Source organism: Narcine bancroftii, chromosome 3 (genome assembly GCF_036971445.1).
Source record: "Narcine bancroftii isolate sNarBan1 chromosome 3, sNarBan1.hap1, whole genome shotgun sequence".
Classification (NCBI taxonomy): domain Eukaryota; kingdom Metazoa; phylum Chordata; class Chondrichthyes; order Torpediniformes; family Narcinidae; genus Narcine; species Narcine bancroftii.
This window is the reverse complement of record NC_091471.1, coordinates 326,525,250-326,544,564: the sequence shown is the minus strand read 5'-3', so window position 1 is coordinate 326,544,564 and position 19,315 is coordinate 326,525,250. Positions and strand designations below refer to the sequence as shown.

Sequence of the window (19,315 nt, the reverse complement as noted above, 5' to 3'; positions counted from 1 at the left end):
TCATCCTGTCTGCTCCCATTGACCTGCACCTGGACCACAGCCCTCCATTCTCCATTCCACCACCACCCCCCCACCCCCCCACCTTCTGTGCATGTGACTGTCCAAATCTTTCTTAGATTTCAAAACTGGGTCCACATTCACCACCTCAGCTGGTTCTGCACTCCCACCACTGTGTGTAGAAGGTTCCCCTTAAACTTTTCCCCTTTCACCCTTAACCCATGTCTTCTGGTTTGTATCTTGTCTACCCTCAGTGGAAAAATCTTATATGCATTTAATCTATCTTTACACTCCATAATTTTATACATTCTATCAAATCTCACCTCGTTTTTCAACAGACCTGAGAATAAAGTCCTAACCTGTTTAACCTTTCCTTGTAACTCAGTTCCTGAAGTCCAGGCAACATCCTAGTAAATCTTCTGCATTCTTTCCATCCTATTCGGTGACCAAAAATGCACACAATACCCCAAAATTGACCTCACCTTGTACAACTTTACCATAACATCCTGACTTCTCTACTTGATACTATGGTTCAAAAGGCCAATATACCAAAAGCTTTTTTTATGACCCTGTCCACCTGTGACACCACTTTCAGAGAATTATGTCTCTGTATTCCCAGATCCCTCTGTTCTACTGTACCCCTCAGTGCCTGACCATTTACCATGTACGTCCTTTCTTGGTTTGTCCTTCCAAAATGCAACTCCTCACACTTCCATCTGCCATTTTGCAGCCCATTTTTCCAGCTGGTCCAGATCCCTCTGCAAACTTTGAAAATGCTCATCATAATATTTTTTTTCGAGATTTGAATAAAATGGTTAGGGAGTTTTTATGGAGAAGTAAATGTTCGAGATTAGCTTTGAATAAATTAACTTGGAAATATGAGTTGGGGGACTACGTTTACCACATTTTCAAAATTACAATGAAGCAGCCCAACTTAAATTTATTAGTTCATTGATGGATTTGGTACGGCCTCCAAGTTGGGCTAAAATTGAGATGGCAAATATTTCTGAATTTGAAATACATCAATTTTTGTTTAGATGGAATATAAATTTGTTACAACAATATAATGTGCCTATACTAAAACATTTAATGAAGTTATGGATAAAGAAAAATAAAATGATAGGTTCGAGGGCTAAATTATTGGCTTTGACTCCGTTGTATAATAATCAACTTATTTCTTTTTCAATACATAATCAAAGTTTATTGCATTGGAGATTTAAAGGTGTGAAAAATTTGGGAGATTGTTTTAAAGAGGACAAGTTTTTATCTTTTAATCAGATGAGGGATAGTTTTGGTATTGTTAAGAATTCTTTATTTCTTTATTATCAAATTTGATCTTTGGTAAAACATACGTTTGGTAGAGATATGATTTTACCTGAAATGACTAAATTTGAGATTTTTCTTATGAAGGTACCAGAGAAGGGTTATATTTCATCTATGTATCAAATATTACAGGATGGTATGGATAAAAAGGGTTGAGATAGATCTAAAATTAAATGGGAAGCAGACACTGGTTTTATTTTTTCCGAGGATGATTGGTTAGATATCTGTTATGATAGTGTAACTAGATTGATAAATGCACGTTTTGCAATGATTAACTATAATTTTTTACATCAATTATACTTAACACCTGAAAAATTAAGAAAGTATGGTTTTCATGAATCAGATTTGTGTTTTGGATCTGGTAATTCTGTTGGAACAATTTTTCATGCTGTTTGGTCATGTATTCATATACAATCTTTTTGAAAGAAAATTCAATTGTTTTTAGAATACCTGTATAAGATTAAAATACTTTTAGATCCGACAGTATTTTTATTGGGTAGTTTGCAACCTCTGAAAGGTTTGAGATTAGATAAGTTTCAACTTGCTTTTGTATATTTAGCTTTATCTGTAGCGAAAAAATGTATTGATAATACATGGATACAAATATGATTGATATTAATAGATGGCATAATGAGGTGAAATATTGTTTAATGATGGAAAAATTACATGTTTTGTGTGATAATTATAGTTTTTTATTAATAAGTGGTTGTTATATTCAGAATATTTACATTTCAATTTAAATTGATTAGATCTTAATATGTATGCTTAATATTTTTTCTTTCTTTGTGGCTCTCCTTAGGAGAGTTGGCTGAAGGGGGGGCGGTTCTTTTTTTCTCTATAAAAAATAACGTTCATGTTTAGGGTTAATTGCTGTATATGTTATGTATTATTTGTTTTTTGAACGAATAAATAAAGTTTAAAAAAAAAAGAAAATGCTCATCACTGTCCATGACGCCTCCAATCTTTGTGTCATCTGCAAACTTGCTGATCCAATTTACCAAATCACTCACCTTCTGCTCTCTGTGTGAATATGTTTCACCCCAAATTTTCTCCCCTTTCCCAATGTCCTCTGGTTTGTATCTCATCGAAACTCAGTGGGAAAATCTCCTTGCATTTACTCTGTCTATACCCATCATAATTTTGTACACCTCTATCAAATCTCCTCTTTCTTCTACACTCCAGGGAATTAAGTCCTCACCTGTTTAACCTTTCCCTGGCTACACATTTCTTTCAATCTTATTGACATCTTTCCAGGAGTTGTTTGACAGCTCTTGACCTGTACCCATTGGAATTTAGAAGAATGAGGGAGGGTCTCAGTGAAACAATTTGAATGTTGAAAGGTGTGGACAGAGTCGATGTAGAAAGGTTGTATCCCACGGTGGGAAAGTCTAGGACAAGAGGGCACAACTTCAGGATTGAAGGGTGTCTGCTTAGAACAGAGATGCAGGAAAACTTCTTCAGCCAGAGGGTGGAAAATCTGTGGAATTTGTTGCCACAAGGAGGCCAAGTCATTGGATGTATGCAAGGCAGAGATTTATAGGTTCTTGATTAGCCAGGACATCAAAGGTTATGGGGAGAAGGCCAGGCAGTGGGAATGAGTGGGAGAATGGATCAAAATGGTGGGATAGACTCAATGGGCCGAATGCCCTGTTTCTGTTCTTACAATCATCTCCCCTCTCAGCCTCTCCACCCTAATCATCTCCCCTCTTGGTCTCTCCACTCCAATTATCTCCCCTCTCAGCCTCTCCCCCCCCCCATCATCTCCCCTCTCAGACTCTCCACCCCCCCATTTCTCCTCTCAGCCTCTCCCCATCATCTCTCCTCTCAGCCTCTCCCCATTTCTCCTCTCGGCCTCTCCCCCAATCATCTCTCCTCTCGGCCTCTCCCCCAATCATCTCCCCTCTCGGCCTCTCCCCCAATCATCTCCCCTCTCGGCCTCTCCCCCAATCATCTCCCCTCTCGGCCTCTCCCCCAATCATCTCCCCTCTCGGCCTCTCCCCCAATCATCTCCCCTCTCGGCCTCTCCCCCAATCATCTCCCCTCTCGGCCTCTCCCCCAATCATCTCCCCTCTCGGCTTCTCCCCCAATCATCACCCCTCTCGGCCTCTCCCCCAATCATCTCCCCTCTCGGCCTCTCCCCCACCATCACTGCTCCAACTCCACAAAGACGTGCCCCCAATCTCCTCCCCTCTCAGCCTCTCCCCCAATTATTTCTCCTCTCAGCCTCTCCCCCCCCACAATCATCTCCACTCTCAGTCTCTCCTCTTCCCCCCCCCCCAATCATCTCCCTTCTCAGTCTCTCCACCCCAATTATCTCCCCTCGGCCTCTCCACACCAATCATTTCCCCTCTCGGCCTCTCCACACCAATCATCTCCCCTCTCGGCCTCTCCACACCAATCATCTCCCCTCTCGGCCTCTCCACACCAATCATCTCCCCTCTCGGCCTCTCCCCCAATCATCTCCCCTCTCGGCCTGTCCACCCCAATCATCTCCCCTCTCGGCCTCTCCACCCCAATCATCTCCCCTCTCGGCCTCTCCACCCCAATCATCTCCCCTCTCGGCCTGTCCACCCCAATCATATCCCCTCTCGGCCTCTCCATCCCAATCATCTCCCCTCTCGGCCTCTCCACCCCAATCATCTCCCCTCTCGGCCTGTCCACCCCAATCATCTCCCCTCTCGGCCTCTCCACCCCAATCATCTCCCCTCTCGGCCTCTCCACCCCAATCATCTTCCCTCTCGGCCTCTCCACCCCAATCATCTCCCCTCTCGGGCTCTCCACCCCAATCATCTCCCCTCTCGGCCTCTCCACCCCAATCATCTCCCCTCTCGGCCTCTCCAACTTAATCATCTCCCCTCTCGGTCTCTCCACCCCAATTATCTCCTCTCTCAGCCTCTCCCCCCCCCCCCCAATCCTCTCTCCTCTCAGCCTCTCCCCCCCCCATCATCTCTCCTCTCAGCCTCTCCCCCCATCATCTCTCCTCTCAGCCTCTCCCCCCCATCATCTCTCAGCCTCTCCCCCCAATCATCTCTCCTCTCAGCCTCTCCCCCCATCATCTCCCCTCTCAGCCTCTCCCTCCCCATAATCTCCCCTCTCAGCCTCTCCCCCCCCCCAATCATATCCCCTCTCAGCCTCTCCCCCCCCATTTCTCCTCTCAGCCTTAACCCATGTCCTTGAGTTTTTTGGCTGACCTAATCTCAGTGCAGAAACCCTGTTTGCTGCCAGCGCTGTGTCTTCCCTCATTCTGCCACTTATCCTATCCCTCCCTCCTTTCTCCAGTTGGACGAGAACCTCTGCTCCCCAATTTCATCGACCTCGAGCCCCCACTGCATCTGAAGTACTAACCCGCTCTCTCCTACGTCCCTCAAGAGGGGGAAGGGGATGACCTGTCTCCCCTTCTACCTTCTCCACCCAGGCGAGACCTCCCTGTACCTGTCCCCGTGAATCTGTCCCGCCGCTCCGAGCGTCAAAGGACGTACGGGTTTCTGACATACATTCCTGTCCATCTCGGAACAAACCTCTCCTCTGACCGTCCACACCCCCGGCCGAGGCTCGGGGGTGGAGGAAGGAAGATTTATCGGTGATGCTCTTGCAAAACAAAGTTCTACAACAGAGCCCACCCACACATGGCAGACAATCTTGAAACTTTGGGGGGGGGGGTGCAGGAAAGTGGGGGGGGTGAACTTTTCTGTTTCAAATAACACACCATTTTGTTTTCCTGCTGAGACAGAGCATGGCAAGAGGCAACAACAAATCCCTTGCTCAGCAGAGACTATACATGTCACCATGACCACCACAGCTTACTCCTCAGATAGCCTCCAAAACAAAACCGAGCTGAAAAAGGAAGGGGGAAGGAGGATGCAAAGAGGGGGAGAGGAACAAAAACAAGGAACGTTCAGAAGTTTCCCGTCCCGCTGTGATATCTCACCTGTGGACTTGTTCCGCATCAGGCGGACCTCCCGAGCCTGGTAACCAGCGTACTCCAGTTGCTCCCGGATCTAAAGGAGATGGAGAGCCTGGTGGTGAGCAGTTCGAATCCCACTCCCCTCCCCAATAACGTACGGCACTTCCCAGCAGGATCAGCATTTGGGGGGGAGGGGGCGGGGAGGGTTGCCGTGAAGGGCCAGTGAAGTGAGATTTTAAAATAAACAAAACCTGGAGGGAGGGAAGTGTCTATTCAGCCCTGGGTTAATCCTGTCATTCCTCCCCCCAACCCCCCTCCACCTTTCCCTCCTAAGGATCTTGCTGTGACTTAAATACTGCTTACTTTGGCTGAGAGCTCCCTGCATCTCTGAGAGAAGCAGCCCCCCTTCCTCACCTGCATCTTAATGAAAGGGCACTGTTACTTAAAACAAAGTGGGTGGACGGAGGGGTTTCTCGACTAAAGAATGAATGTCGTCCACACCCTGCCCCCGCCAACCCCGGGAACCTCCCCCCCATCTGCTTGGATTTGCTGAACTCCCTCAGGCCATTGGCGAATGCACCTACCATGGGGGGGGCCGTGAAAGGGAAGCTCACTTACATCGATCTCGGTGGCGGAAGGAGGGAGCATCCGGAGCATGATGATCTTGCTGGCTTTCTCCTCGCCGACCTCATCCCGGTAGTCCTGGTCCCTGTAGTCACCGTCCGCTGGAAAGCCGAAGGACTCGTCGGGGAAGTGCTCATGGCTTTTGTACATGTCGCCGTCCTCGCTGTAATCCTAGGTGGAGGAGAAAGAGAACGCAGTGTAAGACAGGGGTAGGGGGTTGTCACCTTACCCAAGCCAAACCCTTCCATCTCCACTCATAGAGCTAACCCCTCCCCCATGCTGGGAATGTACTGGCAAATGAATTAATAGACCACTCAAGGTTGCCGTGCAGGTTGATAGGATAGTTAAGGCTTGTTAGATGTGGAATGGAGTTCAAGAGCTATGGGGTAATTTTTTTATATATAGACATACAGCACAGTAACAGGCCACTTCAGCCCATGAGTCCATGCTGCCCAATTTACACCCCATTAACCTACAACCCCGGATACGTTTTGAATGGAAGGAGGAAACCAGAGCCCCCAGGGGAAAAGTCACGCAGACACAGGGAGAACGTACAAGAGAGTGGTGGGTGCCTGGAATGCATTGCCAGGCATGATGGTGGAGGCTGGTTAAATAGGGGACATTTAAAAGACTTAGACAGGCACATGATGCAAGTAAAACAAGGGGTTATGGGTGTGAGGGAGGGAAGGGTTAGATTGTTTACATGAGTCAGCACACATCGTGGATTGAAGGGGCTGCAGTATGTTGGAACATTCTAAACCCCACACCCCAGCCAGCTGACCTCGTAACACCAGCTCTCCGCCTGTCCATACTCCTTGCTAGCCTCGAGTTCGTAGTCAGGGTCATAGGATCGGTAATCCATGTCTTTGTAATCATGGTCCCGTTGCTCATCTCTGTTTCGCTCGTTCCCATAGCGACCGACCCGCTCACTGCGGCTGGTGCTGAGAGGAGAGGAAGTTGGTGTGAATGAGCAGAGGTCTTTGCACAGGAACTCCTGGCTCAAACACAAGAATGGGTTTAACAGGACTAAGTGTGGGTTTAACAAGTGGGTTTAACAAGTGGGTGGATCTGTGTGTGGGTGTGAGTGCACACGTGGGTGTCTGCATGTGTAGGCCAGCCTGTGTGTACACCCACAAGGAAACCAAGATCCCAGTGAGGTGTGTGGGCGCACTTGTCTACTACCATGGTGACCTGGAGGGAAGGGGAGGGGAGGGGAGAGAAAGGACCAGGAAGGCAAAAAGAGGAAAGGGGAGGGAGAGAGAGGAGGGGAGAGGGAAGGGTTGAGGGGAGGAGAGGGAAGGGAGGATGGGAGAGGGAGGGAAGTTTTGAATAAGATCAGTGTGACTCGAAAAGAGAACAGCAATTACGACCTGGAGTGCCACACTCCGCATCTGCATTGAGTTTAGCAACACATGATACTATGGAAGTGCGTTGGCAAAAGCCCACACTGGCAGGGAAAGGAAATGACAGGCAGAGGTGATTAAATTACCGTTTCTCGTACTCCATATGCCCTCTCAGATGGCGTGCCACCAGATGTTCAGAAGATCCACTACTGCATGGCTCCGTGGTTCCTCCTGGAGCAGAGAGGAAAGTCGACAACTTCACGGGCTGTCCAAAAGCACGACAGATCCACTGACAATTCAGCAGGGAAAAGCCTAAAGTGGAGCTTGTTGGATCGAACTGCCTGGGACAGGGAACTAACAGAAATTAACACAGTACAATGATAAAGGACAATAGGAGGCTGGAGTGGGGTGAGGATAGAACAGGGAAAAGTACGGACAAACATTCCTTCCCAATTAGAATAATGATAGACCCGTCCCCACCAGTACTGTACCCTGGAGTTACACAGCGACAGACCCATCCCCACCAGTACTGTACCCCAGTGTTACACAGCGACAGACCCATCCCCACCAGTACTGTATCTCAGTGTTACAAAGTGACAGACCCATCCCCACCAGTACTGTACCCCAGTGTTACATAATGACAGACCCGTTCCTACCAGCACTGTATCTCAGTGTTACAAAGTGACAGACCCATCCCCACCAGTACTGTATCTCAGTGTTACAAAGTGACAGACCCATCCCCACCAGTACTGTACCCCAGTGTTACACAATGACAGACCCATCCCCACCAGCACTGTATCTCAGTGTTACAAAGTGACAGACCCATCCCCACCAGTACTGTACCCTGGAGTTACACAGCGACAGACCCATCCCCACCAGTACTGTATCTCTGTTACAAAGTGATAGACTCCTAATGTACACCAATGTTATACAGCAACATGCGGTGTTGGACAAGACTGCCAATAAAGATGACAGGCCTCAATGACTGACCTCCACTATTATGAAATGCTTCAAGCCTCTGGTGATGGAACGGATCAAAGTTCCTCTCCCAGAGACACTGGATCCATTTAATTTCGTGTATAGATGGAACTATTCCACTTCTGATGCCACAGCCTTGTCCCTCCATGCCATCCTGACCCAAGTGGAGAATGACACCTCACACGCCAGGCTGCTGTTCAACATGTCAGTTTTGTGTTCATTACAATAATTCCCAGCTGTCCTCACTAGAACTTAACACCTCTCTCTTAACTGGGTTCTGGACTTCCTAAAAGACTAGCCTGTCCAGGTCAATAGCGAAGCGTAGAGAACCTTCACGCTGAGCACTGGCGCACTGTATGTCTGTGTCCTCAGTCCACTTCTGTTCACGTAATTACCTACGATTGCTTCACCAGATCCAGCTATTATCAGATGACACCAGCAACAACAACAAGTTGTGCTACAAAGGTGGAAAATCTCATGGTATAGAGTGAGAGTAACAACCTGAGTCTCAATATGGACAAGATGAAGGAAATGAGAATGGACTTCAGGATGATCTTGGATGACCACACGTTCATAGCTCAATAGTGAAGAGAGAGCACCAAGTGCCTCAGAGTCCACTTAAGTGACCTATCCTGATATACACATCCTTACATGACAGGAAGGCGCAACAGTGACCGCACTTCCTAAAGTGCCAGTTGATGAAGTAGACAAAGACGATGTGGTCAAACAATAATCATGGCTTATATTAGCAGAAACTCATGGTACAATAATGAAAGACGATTGGTGCATACACCGTTATACCCAAGGGGAGTGTCCTTAACAGTAGAGATAATGCACAGCCAACTTTACAACAGCAAGGCTCGCCAGAGGGGAGACAGGTAGCTTGGCAGACATTCACCACAATTCCTAAGAAGGCAGGTGGGCAAAATTAACAGCCTCCATCCTGTCAACCTTCTACAGTAGCTCCATCGAGAGCATCCTGGCTAGTAGCATCACGGTGTAGTCACTGGGGTACATGTTCCCAATAGTTGGGAGGGTTTTGTCTGTGATATCCTGAGCTCTGTCCACTACCTTTTGCAGAGCTTTCCCCTCAGGGGTATTGGTGTCTCTTGGACTAGACCGTGATGCAGCCAGTCAGGACATTTTCTTCACCTCTGTGGAAATTTGCGAGGTTTTGCAATGTCATACCATCACACTCATCATCCGAGATTCTCATGTTCATGAAACAATCTTTATTTATTTGTACAGATGAATGCATGTCCTCCATATGCATTGTTTGTCTGTGTGTGTTACATCTAGTGTGTCTGCGAGTTTTGCACTGAGAAAGAACGCGGTTTCGTCCAGTTGTACTTGTACAATCAGATGACATTAAACTTTGACTTGATGTGATCTACTGGGATCGTTCCCTGCAGGGGGCTCGCAAAACCATTGAGGACTCCCATCACAACACACACAGCATCTTCCAGCTTTTCCCCTCGGGTAACAGAGCCAGAAGCAGCAGGCTGAGAAACACAGCATAAGAAATAGGAGCAGGAGTCGGCCACCTGGTCCGTCGAGCCTGTTCTGCCATTCAATGAGATCACAGCCCGTCTCCACCTCAATGCCGTTTCCCCATATTCCTTAATTCCCCTGCCATGTATAACTCCATTTAACCCAATAGCTTCTTTCCACAAGCAGTGAAACAGCTGGACGACAATGAACTGATCAATACAGCCCCTGAGAGACTTGACATTCATTTAACCATATTTACTTCTGTTTACATACGTACACACAGACTGCATGGACATCGTTGGTATGTGTGTCATGATAAAATGTATGTTTGCATAACTTCAGACAGAGGACTACAGAACATTGTTTTATCCGTTTATACATATATATGGATGACAACACACTGCAACTTGTAACTTGTACAGTCACAGACCCGTCCCCACTGGTACTGTACCCCAGTGTTACATTGAGACCCATCCCCACCAGTACTGTATCCCGATGTTGCAGAGTGACAGACCTGTCCCCACCAATATTGTACTCCAGTGTTACACAGTGACAGACCCTTCCCCAGCAGTACTGCACCCCAGTGTTACACAATGACAGACCCGTCCCCACCAGCACTGCACCCCAGTGTTACAGTGACAGACACGACCACACCAGTACTGTACCCCCGTGACAGACCCATCCCCACCAGCATTGTACCCCGATGTTACACAGTGACAGACCCGTTCCCACCAGTACTGTACCCCAGTGTTACATTGAGACCCATCCCCACCAGTACTGCACCCCAGTGTTACACAGTGATAGACCCATCCCCACCAGTACTGTACCCCGATGTTACACAGTGAGAGACCCATCCCCACCAGTACTGTACCCCAGTGTTACATTGAAACCCATCCCCACCAGTACTGCAACCCAGTGTTACACAGTGACAGACCCATCCCCACCAGTACTGTAATGTTACACAGTGAGACCCGTCCCCACCAGTACTGTACCCCAGGGTTACACAGTGACAGACGTGTCCCCACCAATACTGTACCCCAGTGTTACAGTGACAGACCCATCCCTACCAGTACTGTACCCCGATGTTACACAGTAACAGACAGCCTCCAACGGTACCGTACCTGAGGTGAGTGTAGAGAGAGAGTAGGAGGGAGCGGTAAGAAGATGGGGAAGGGATGATGAAAGAGGGGAAAGGATGAGGAGAAAGAGAGCGGAAGGGATGGAGGAAGGGGAAAGGAGGGTGGAGAGGGAATGAGTGGGGTAGAAGGGGAGGGGGAGGGGGTACAGTACTGGTGGTTACAGGTCCGTCACTGTGTCACACCGGGGTACAGTATTGGTGTGGACTGGTCTGTCACCCCTTTCCTTCCTCCACCATGCTCCCCCCTTTCCTTCTCCTCCCCTTCTTTCCCCACTTTACCAATCTCCCTTCCCCGGTCCCCCTTTCTTTCCTCGCTCCCCTTTTCCCTTCCCCACGCCCTTTCATTCCCCCTCTCCTTTTCCCTTTCCATCCTTTCCCCTTCCATCCTTTCCCCTTCACCTTCTTCCTCCCAATCCCCACCTCCTAACCACAACCGTTACTAAAGGGGGTGTGGTTTAATAGCGCCACTCTGCCCTTCTATCTCCAGCTACCCCCCCCTCCTTGAAGGGGAGGAGGGGACCGTTTTGAAGCCCGAGGCCTTACCTTTAAATGGCTGCCAGTCTCATCCTCCGTGGCGGGCGGGTTCGAGGCCGAAGGACTTGGCCGGGAAGTCTCCCCCTCCACTCCCCCTTCCCTTCCCCGCCAGACCGAGAGGATCCCAAGGCCTGGGGCTGCGCTCCCTCTCCAGCCACCGAGAGATCTTCGCCACCCCACAACACGCACGCACAAAATGGCGCCTGGCCCCTCGCCTCTCCGCTCCCGCCGTCCGGGAGCGCGCCCGCCCATTGGCCAACCTCGCCGCAGTGCCCGCCCTCCACCGTGCGCCCATTGCCCTGCAGCCGCTGTCCGTCGGCGCCGTTGCTACGCGCGTCGCCCTGGTGGTCCTTGCGTCATTGGCCGAAGCGGCGCCCTGATTTGCATGTCCCGTCCCTCACCTCAGTCTTTTCTCAAACGCGAATGGGCGTCGCTTGACTGGTAATCATTTGCATACGCTTTACCCGTTTCCTTGACGACGCCACGAACTATTTCAATAGGAAACACGCAGTGCTATTTGGGCACGACGCAAGCTACGCGACGTCGATGCTCGATTTTAATTGGCTGCGGACTGCACCCTGAAATATGATCCCTGACAAATGGCAGCAGACTCCACTCTCGGAACATTACTCGCTTTCAATTGGCTGCAGGGGATACGCGTTTTTAATTGGCTGCGGATCCACTCGCGGTCCCATGCTCGATTCAATTGGCTGCAGCCTCCGGGGCAGTGTTCCAGTGTGCAATGCCGATTTGCTGCTGTTTCCAAGGTCGCAACACTCTTCGATTGTGATTGGTAGCAGACTGCAGTCATTCTGGCTTGCAATTAGCTGATGATGCTCAATCTCCATTGGTTCCAGGCGGGGACCCATGCTTAATTCCCATTGGCTGCGGCCTTTCTCCGTTTCTGCCGATCGAGCCTGTGCGCGCGCACCCTTTGCGGGGCGAACAGCGCACAAGGAACCCGCAGCTAAAGGTCTCAAAGATAATCTCTCACCGAACTACTTCTGTTGAAGTTTTTCAAATATCACATGAGGCTGTTCGGCCGTCTGGTTTTAGGCTGGACAGCCTGACCGTTGACCACGCTGTCCGCCGTGCGGCACCTCCTCGGGCTGGACATTAATTTGTCCTCCATTTGGGGGTGTAGGAGCAGAAAGGCCTAGGCTGACCCTGACCCGCTCTATGTTGACTATTCATATCAACCCAATACTGTACCCCAGTGTTACATATTTGCCACATAACATTTATAACTGCAGTTGATCTCTAATGCTAAAAGTAGGGGAGCTTGCGAACTGGAACTTAAGTCGTTTCTCCCAGAGGAACAAAGGGAAGTTTTTTGGAATGGTCAACACCTCTTCAATATGTGCTTGTCATTCATTGATTCAGTTTCAAGTGGTTCATATGTCGAAAGATCAATCAAAGATCAAAAGATCAATCTTGCCCAACATTAGTCCTAGGTGCGACAGATGGAAATCCAGGGTTGGTGCCAGAATGTACGTTAGCGACTTAGAGGGGGGTTTATTCAGCGTGGGGGGACACTAGCAGGAACCTACTTGTCATTAACGGCATCCTCCCCTCCAACTACATGCTAGTGACGTGGAAGTGGGTGGGGGAATTACATAAGAAATTGAACGAATATGGAGAAGTGTCGGGATACAAGATTAACGCAAATAAAAGTGAAGCAATGCCAATGAATAATGCGGATTTCTCAAAATTTAAGAAAGAATCACCATTCAGATGGCAAATGCAAGCAATACGATACCTAGGTATACAAATAAATAAAAACCTCGGCCATCTATATAAACTCAATTATTATCCACTAATGAAAAAAATGACAGGACGACTTAGAGCATTGGAAAGACTTACCACTAACACTAATAGGAAGGATAAACTGTATTAAAATGAACATTTTCCCAAGGATACAATACCTATTTCAGGCATTGCCAATACACTTTTTTTTTAAATTTTTTATTTTTCACACCATAAATCACATTAGCCATGATATACACTATTTGTTTTTCACACATATACAGTGACTTTTTCTCCCCCCCAACTCTCCCTCCTCCCAAGCCACCCCCCCCACCCACCCCCCCCATCCATTTTAGGTATACAATCTAGGTTGCATTAAGCCAGTCAGACAATGTTGTCATTCAACAAAAATACACCAGAAATTCTACTGAGTCCATTCTTTTCTTTCCTTCTCCTTCCATCAACTTAGGTAATGTTTGTCCCCGGTAGGTTTTCGCTATTGTATTTAATGTAAGGCTCCTATACTTGTTCGAATATTTCAATATTATTTCTTAACCTATCTGTTATTTTTTCTAATGGAATACATTTATTCATTTAAATTTAGTAGTTTCTTCCTTTTAATTTGGTTATGTATTCCATTAATATTTAAATTCATATAGTTCAGCGTAGCCATTTTATATTTTGTTTATCTTCTCTTTCCGTTTTTCCATCATTACCTTTCCTCCTTTTCCATTTCTATTTTCTTATTTTCAACTCTTTATAAGACAACATTCCTACAACATCCAACATTTTCCTTATTCTCCTATTTCTATCTTATTTATCCCCAATCTCCCCTTCCCCTCCTTTATCCCTTGTCGGACAACCACATCTCCCCTCTCCATTTGGATTTGCGAATCTACTCGCAAGTGTCAACTGATTTTGCAGTGACCGCTATTTCCCCCCACCCAGCCCACCCCAGAAAAGATTTCACTTTTCATATGTCACAAAGGTCACTCTTTTAATTCCCTCCTTATTCCCTCTATTCCATTACCTTCCCTTATTAATTCTTGTCTATACTATCTATATTTTCCTCTAAGTACAGATACATTCACGTATGCACATTGTCTCTATTCACTCTTATACCTCTTTACCCGCATACATATCAATCGTGATCATTTTTACTCTCATTACCCGTCTTCATCCCTCAGTCTATTTTTGTCTTTACCCACATACATATCAATCGTGATCATTTTTACTCTCATTACCCGTCTTCATCCCTCAGTCTATTTTTGTCTTTACCCACATACATATCAATCGTGATCATTTTTACTCTCATTACCCGTCTTCATCTCTCAGTCTATTTTTGTAATTGTTCTGCAAATTTTCGTGCTTCTTCTGGATCCGAGAATAGTCTGTTTTGTTGTCCTGGAATAAATATTTTCAATACCGCTGGATGCTTTAGTATAAATTTATACCCTTTCTTCCATAAAATCGCCTTTGCTGTATTGAACTCTTTTCTCTTCTTTAGGAGTTCAAAACTTATATCTGGATAAATGAAGATTTTTTGCCCTTTATACTCCAGTGGTTTGTTGTCCTCTCTTACTTTTTCCATTGTCTTCTCCAGTACCTTTTCTCTTGTAGTATATCTTAGGAATTTTACTAAAATAGATCTTGGTTTTTGTTGTGGTTGTGATTTAGAGGCCAAAGCTCTATGTGCCCTTTCTATTTCCATTTCTTGCTGTAGTTCTGGACATCCTAGGGTCTTAGGGATCCACTCTTTTATAAACTCCCTCATATTCTTGCCTTCTTCATCTTCCTTAAGGCCCACTATCTTTATGTTATTTCTTCTGTTATAATTTTCCATTGTATCTATTTTTTGAGCTAGTAGTTCTTGTGTCTCTTTAGTTTTTTTATTAGATTCCTCCAATTTCTTTTTTAAGGCTTCTACCTCCATTTCTGCTGCTACTGCCCGCTCTTCCATCTTGTCCATTTTCTTTCCCATTTCTGTTAAGGTCATATCTATTTTATTCATTTTCTCTTCTGTGTTGTTTATTCTTTTTCTTAAATCATTAAATTCCTGTGTTTGCCATTCTTTAAATGACTCCATGTATCCTTTAATAAGAGAAAGTACCTCCTTTATCTTGCCTTTCTTTTCTTCTTCTATTTCACTGTACTCTTCCTCTTCCTCTTCTTCTTCCTCTGGGTTGGCCATCTGTTGTTTCTTTGGTGCCCTTTCCTTCTCTTCTTTCTTGTTTCTATTGTCTTCTGTGGTCTCTTCTTGCTGCAGGTGTTCTGCAGCTGTCGTTGCCGGCTGTGGAGATCGACTCCCCAGCTGGTCCCCCCTCCCGTTGGTGCGTTTTTTTTCATGCGCCTCGCGCATGCGCGACTCCTCGCGCATGCGCGGTTGCGCACTTTTGCTCGGCTCAGCGAGCCATTTTTGTAGTCCATTATTTACCGACCTGAGGGAGCGGGTTTCTCTCTCCGCAGCGGGCCTCTTCGAACAGGTAAGGCCTTCACCTTTTTCCTCCGTTGTCTTCTCTTCCTCTCTTCTTACCGTTGCTTTCGATTTTTCTTTTTTTGTCGCCATCTTCTTTCCACCTTTATACTCACTTTTCTGTAACTTTTATTTCTGTGCCTTTGTGTTTTCCTTTGTTTTTCCCGACTTTTCTGGAGAGGGCTGGAGTTCACTGTCCGGCCACTACTCCATCACGTGACTCCTCCAGGCATTGCCAATACACTTGACGGAGAAATTCTTCAAGGAGTTAAAGAAAATAATAAGGACATTTTTATGGAAAGGGGGGAAACCGAGGATAGCACTAGATAAATTAACAGAATGGTATAAACAAGGAGGCTTACAACTGCCAAACTTTAAAAATTATTTTATCAAACAAGGGAAAAGCCAGATTGGACTAGATTAGAACTAGATAAAATAGGGGAGAAGATACCTGAACATATATTATATAAATGGGATGAAAAATTGGTACAACCTAGGAATTCTCCAGTATTACATCATCTGCTCAATATTTGGAAGAAGATTCATGTAGAAAGGAATAAAACAAATTACCAATTACCAAAACTAATACTGACGCAAAATCAGGTAATCCCTTTTACAATAGATAACCTTTCCTTTAGAGAATGGGAGAAAAAAGGGATCAAAAGAATAGAAAATTGCTTTTCAGGAAATAAATTATTATCCTTTGAACAAATGAAGGATAAATATAATATAACTCACGATACAGTGTTGGCATACTACCAACTGAAATCCTACTTGAAGGACAAATTGGGAAGCAGTCTGAGGTTACCAGAGGGAAGTAATTTTGAATATGTGATTACAGACACAATGATAATCAAAAAATTTATAACAAATATGTATATTAAACTGCAAGAAAAGGAGAATGAGGAAACAAATGGTAAAACTAAACAAAAATGGGAACAAGATTTAAACAAAGATAAAGAAGGAAACATGGGAGAAGTTATGCTCAGGAACTATGAGAAATACAATAAAAACGAGGTTACGTATGATACACTATAACTGGATACACAGGCTATATATTACACCTCAAAAGTTAAATAAATGGGACCAAACAGTATCTGAAAGATGTTTTCGCTGTAAAAAGGAAATGGGAACAACAATTCATGCAATTTGGACATGTGAGAAAGTGAAAAAATTTTGGGAAGATCTAAACCAGATATTAAATAAAATCACAAAAAGCAATATACCAAAAAACCCAGAGATCTTCCTCCTAAGTAACATAAAAAACAAAGAATTTAGACTCGATTTGGATGGAGCACAAAAAAGATTTGTTATGATAGCCCTAGCTGTAGCAAAAAAATGTATTATGTCAGACTGGAAATTAGAAGATAACTTGAGAATACAACAATGGTATATAGAAATGAACAAATGTATTCCATTTGAAAAAATAACATATTATTTAAGAAATAATATTACAATATTTGAACAAACAGAGGTCAACATAAGCCAACAAATACATGAAACACAATAGAGAAAACCTACCAGGGTCATCTACCACCTAAAATGACAGAAGGAGAAGGAAATGAAAAGAATTGACTCAGTGGAATTTCTTATTTTTTTTTTTTGAGTGACAACATTGTTTGACGCGTTTAATGTATCTTAGATTCTGAACTTTAAATGAATGGGAGGGGAGGTAGGGAGGGTGGGATGGGAAGAGGGAGGAGGGGGAGAAAACGACACTGTATATATTTGAAAAGAAAAATGTATGTATCTTGATCAATGTGGTTTATAGTGTGAAAAATAAAAAAATAAAAAAAATAAAATAAAATTTAAAAAAAAGAAGTGGGTGGGGGAGACAGGTCTGACAGCCAGGGATGGCCGTTACCATGCGGGGGGGGGGGGTTCACAGCAGATGTAAACACCTCACACTCTTCCCCTCCCATGAAAATTAATGCTTTGTGCAAATAGTATTCAAGCAGTACTATTACTAATCCACAATAACTAGTAGATGTGTTGGATCACCAAGTCATTGAACACAGTCTTTCAGCTGCTCTTTGAACATCTCAGAGGTTGACTCCACCGGGGTACTCGGCGACTTCACCCAATTCCTCACCTTTTGCGGGGGGGGGGGGTGCGGGGGCTCAGTGAGGACCATGAAGTCTGTCTTTGGCGACGCCCACCACTCCCATGGCCTTGGGGTATATGATTGAGCCAGATGTGGTGTAGCCAGCTTGGTTGAGTCATGAGGCTGCTCTGAGGAGTCGGAGGGGTGCAACTGCTTTTGGCTGAGGGCAGCTCAGATAAGACAGGAGTTTCATTTCTCAAAGATATTTCTGGAATATTGACAGAGCATGGGCCCACATAATTTCATCAGGGACCTCAGTGGGATCATAAGCCATGGCTGTGGACATAGGATCATCCACCACTCTCAATTAGTCAATGTGTCATCTTCATTTTTTAGTTCCCACCAGGATGGAATAAAGACAAGGTGTGGTTTGTTCGTTTAATCTGCCTTGGCCCCCTCCCACAGACTCCTGAATAAAGGGGACTGCTCCTCAGTTCAGGGCACTCAACTTGACTGGAAGTGGCTCCAGGCTGTAGTGAATAAAAGCCCACTACTTTTGCATAACTTCATCCTTTTGGAGTTGTTGATGGTGCATCACAAGGTCTTAATTGTTTAAAGGATAACCCCTCTCACCCACGGCCCCCCTATTATCCTGGTAGTCCCCTACCAGTACTGGCTCTCCTATTCCGTTGGGGTCCGACACTGCAGCCAAGTAAGAAGTGAAGTCCCTTATCCTCTGGAAGACTTGGTGGCCGAGCTGAGCGAAGAGTAGATCTCATTTGTCTTCCTCACTCTGCACATCGTTGCGTCTCATGGAAGCACTGAGGCAGTGCAGCCACTGATCGAATTTGATGGAGGCCTCCAGATCTTTAGGGTCAGTGTCCAGTTTATCCACCCACATCCATGGCCCAAAAAGTTAAGGTGATTAAATTATAGCACAATCGATCATCCACATTATTCAGGGAGTCGCGATGAAGCACCTTAAGACATCCACTCATCTCACATGTGGCTGCCCCGGTTCCAAATCAGATACTGAGGGAGGGGTTTGGGCGTGACACCCTTAATGAGGATATCCAGGAGGGAGGAGTCGCAGTTTCAGAGGATGGGCCAGCCCCTACAGTACAGTGGTTGCATCACAATTAAAACAGGAGAGGTTTGGCCAAGCAGGCTGAAGCTGTGTGATGTCAGGTCACTTGGGAAGAGAAGCATTTTTGGAATCAGGAGTGGAGAAGTCAAGATCCTGAGGCCCACACATCTCTAGAAGGAGAAGGAGATATCCCAGTAGCCGGAATAGTGTTAGACTCTTGTGAAGCTCGGGGTAGAATTACAGTAACCAGAATAAATGCTGTTAGGTGACTCCTAACAAAAGGGGGACGGCAGAAATAAGTGGATTTCAGAAAGGAGACCACTTCTCAACTGCTCTTTTGAAGATAAAAGGGGTGCAGCTTTATCGTGGAAAGCAACTCCAGAACTCAAGGAGCTAAGATGGAATTGAAGATCACCAGTGTGAGAGTTTAAGAAGAAATCTCTTCCTGAGAAAATAGCTCAACAAGATTTGTGTGTTGGAACAGACCATATAACAATCACAGCACGGAAACAGGCCCCTTCTAGTCCAAGCTGAACACATTGTCCCATTGACCATATAACAATTATAGCACAGAAACAACTCGGCCCTTCTAGCCTACGTTGAACATTCTTCCACCTCACCCCACTGACCTAC

General features: G+C 45.8%; 1 protein-coding gene across 1 annotated transcript in view; it reads right to left on the bottom strand.

Annotated features, from left to right (window-relative positions):
• LOC138756871 (RNA-binding protein 10-like) overlaps positions 1-11,554 on the bottom strand; it is a 49,499-nt gene extending 37,945 nt beyond the window's left edge. The window contains exons 1-7 of the mRNA XM_069923265.1: positions 11,342-11,554; positions 7,338-7,422; positions 6,630-6,789; positions 5,843-6,019; positions 5,125-5,318; positions 4,666-4,924; positions 3,656-4,161 (exon numbers count right to left, since the gene is read on the bottom strand). Coding sequence (XP_069779366.1) covers positions 3,656-4,161; positions 4,666-4,924; positions 5,125-5,318; positions 5,843-6,019; positions 6,630-6,789; positions 7,338-7,354 — 1,313 coding nt within the window. The 5' untranslated portion in view covers positions 7,355-7,422; positions 11,342-11,554. The remainder of the gene's footprint in view (positions 1-3,655; positions 4,162-4,665; positions 4,925-5,124; positions 5,319-5,842; positions 6,020-6,629; positions 6,790-7,337; positions 7,423-11,341) is intronic.
• Positions 11,555-19,315: the final 7,761 nt, after the last annotated feature.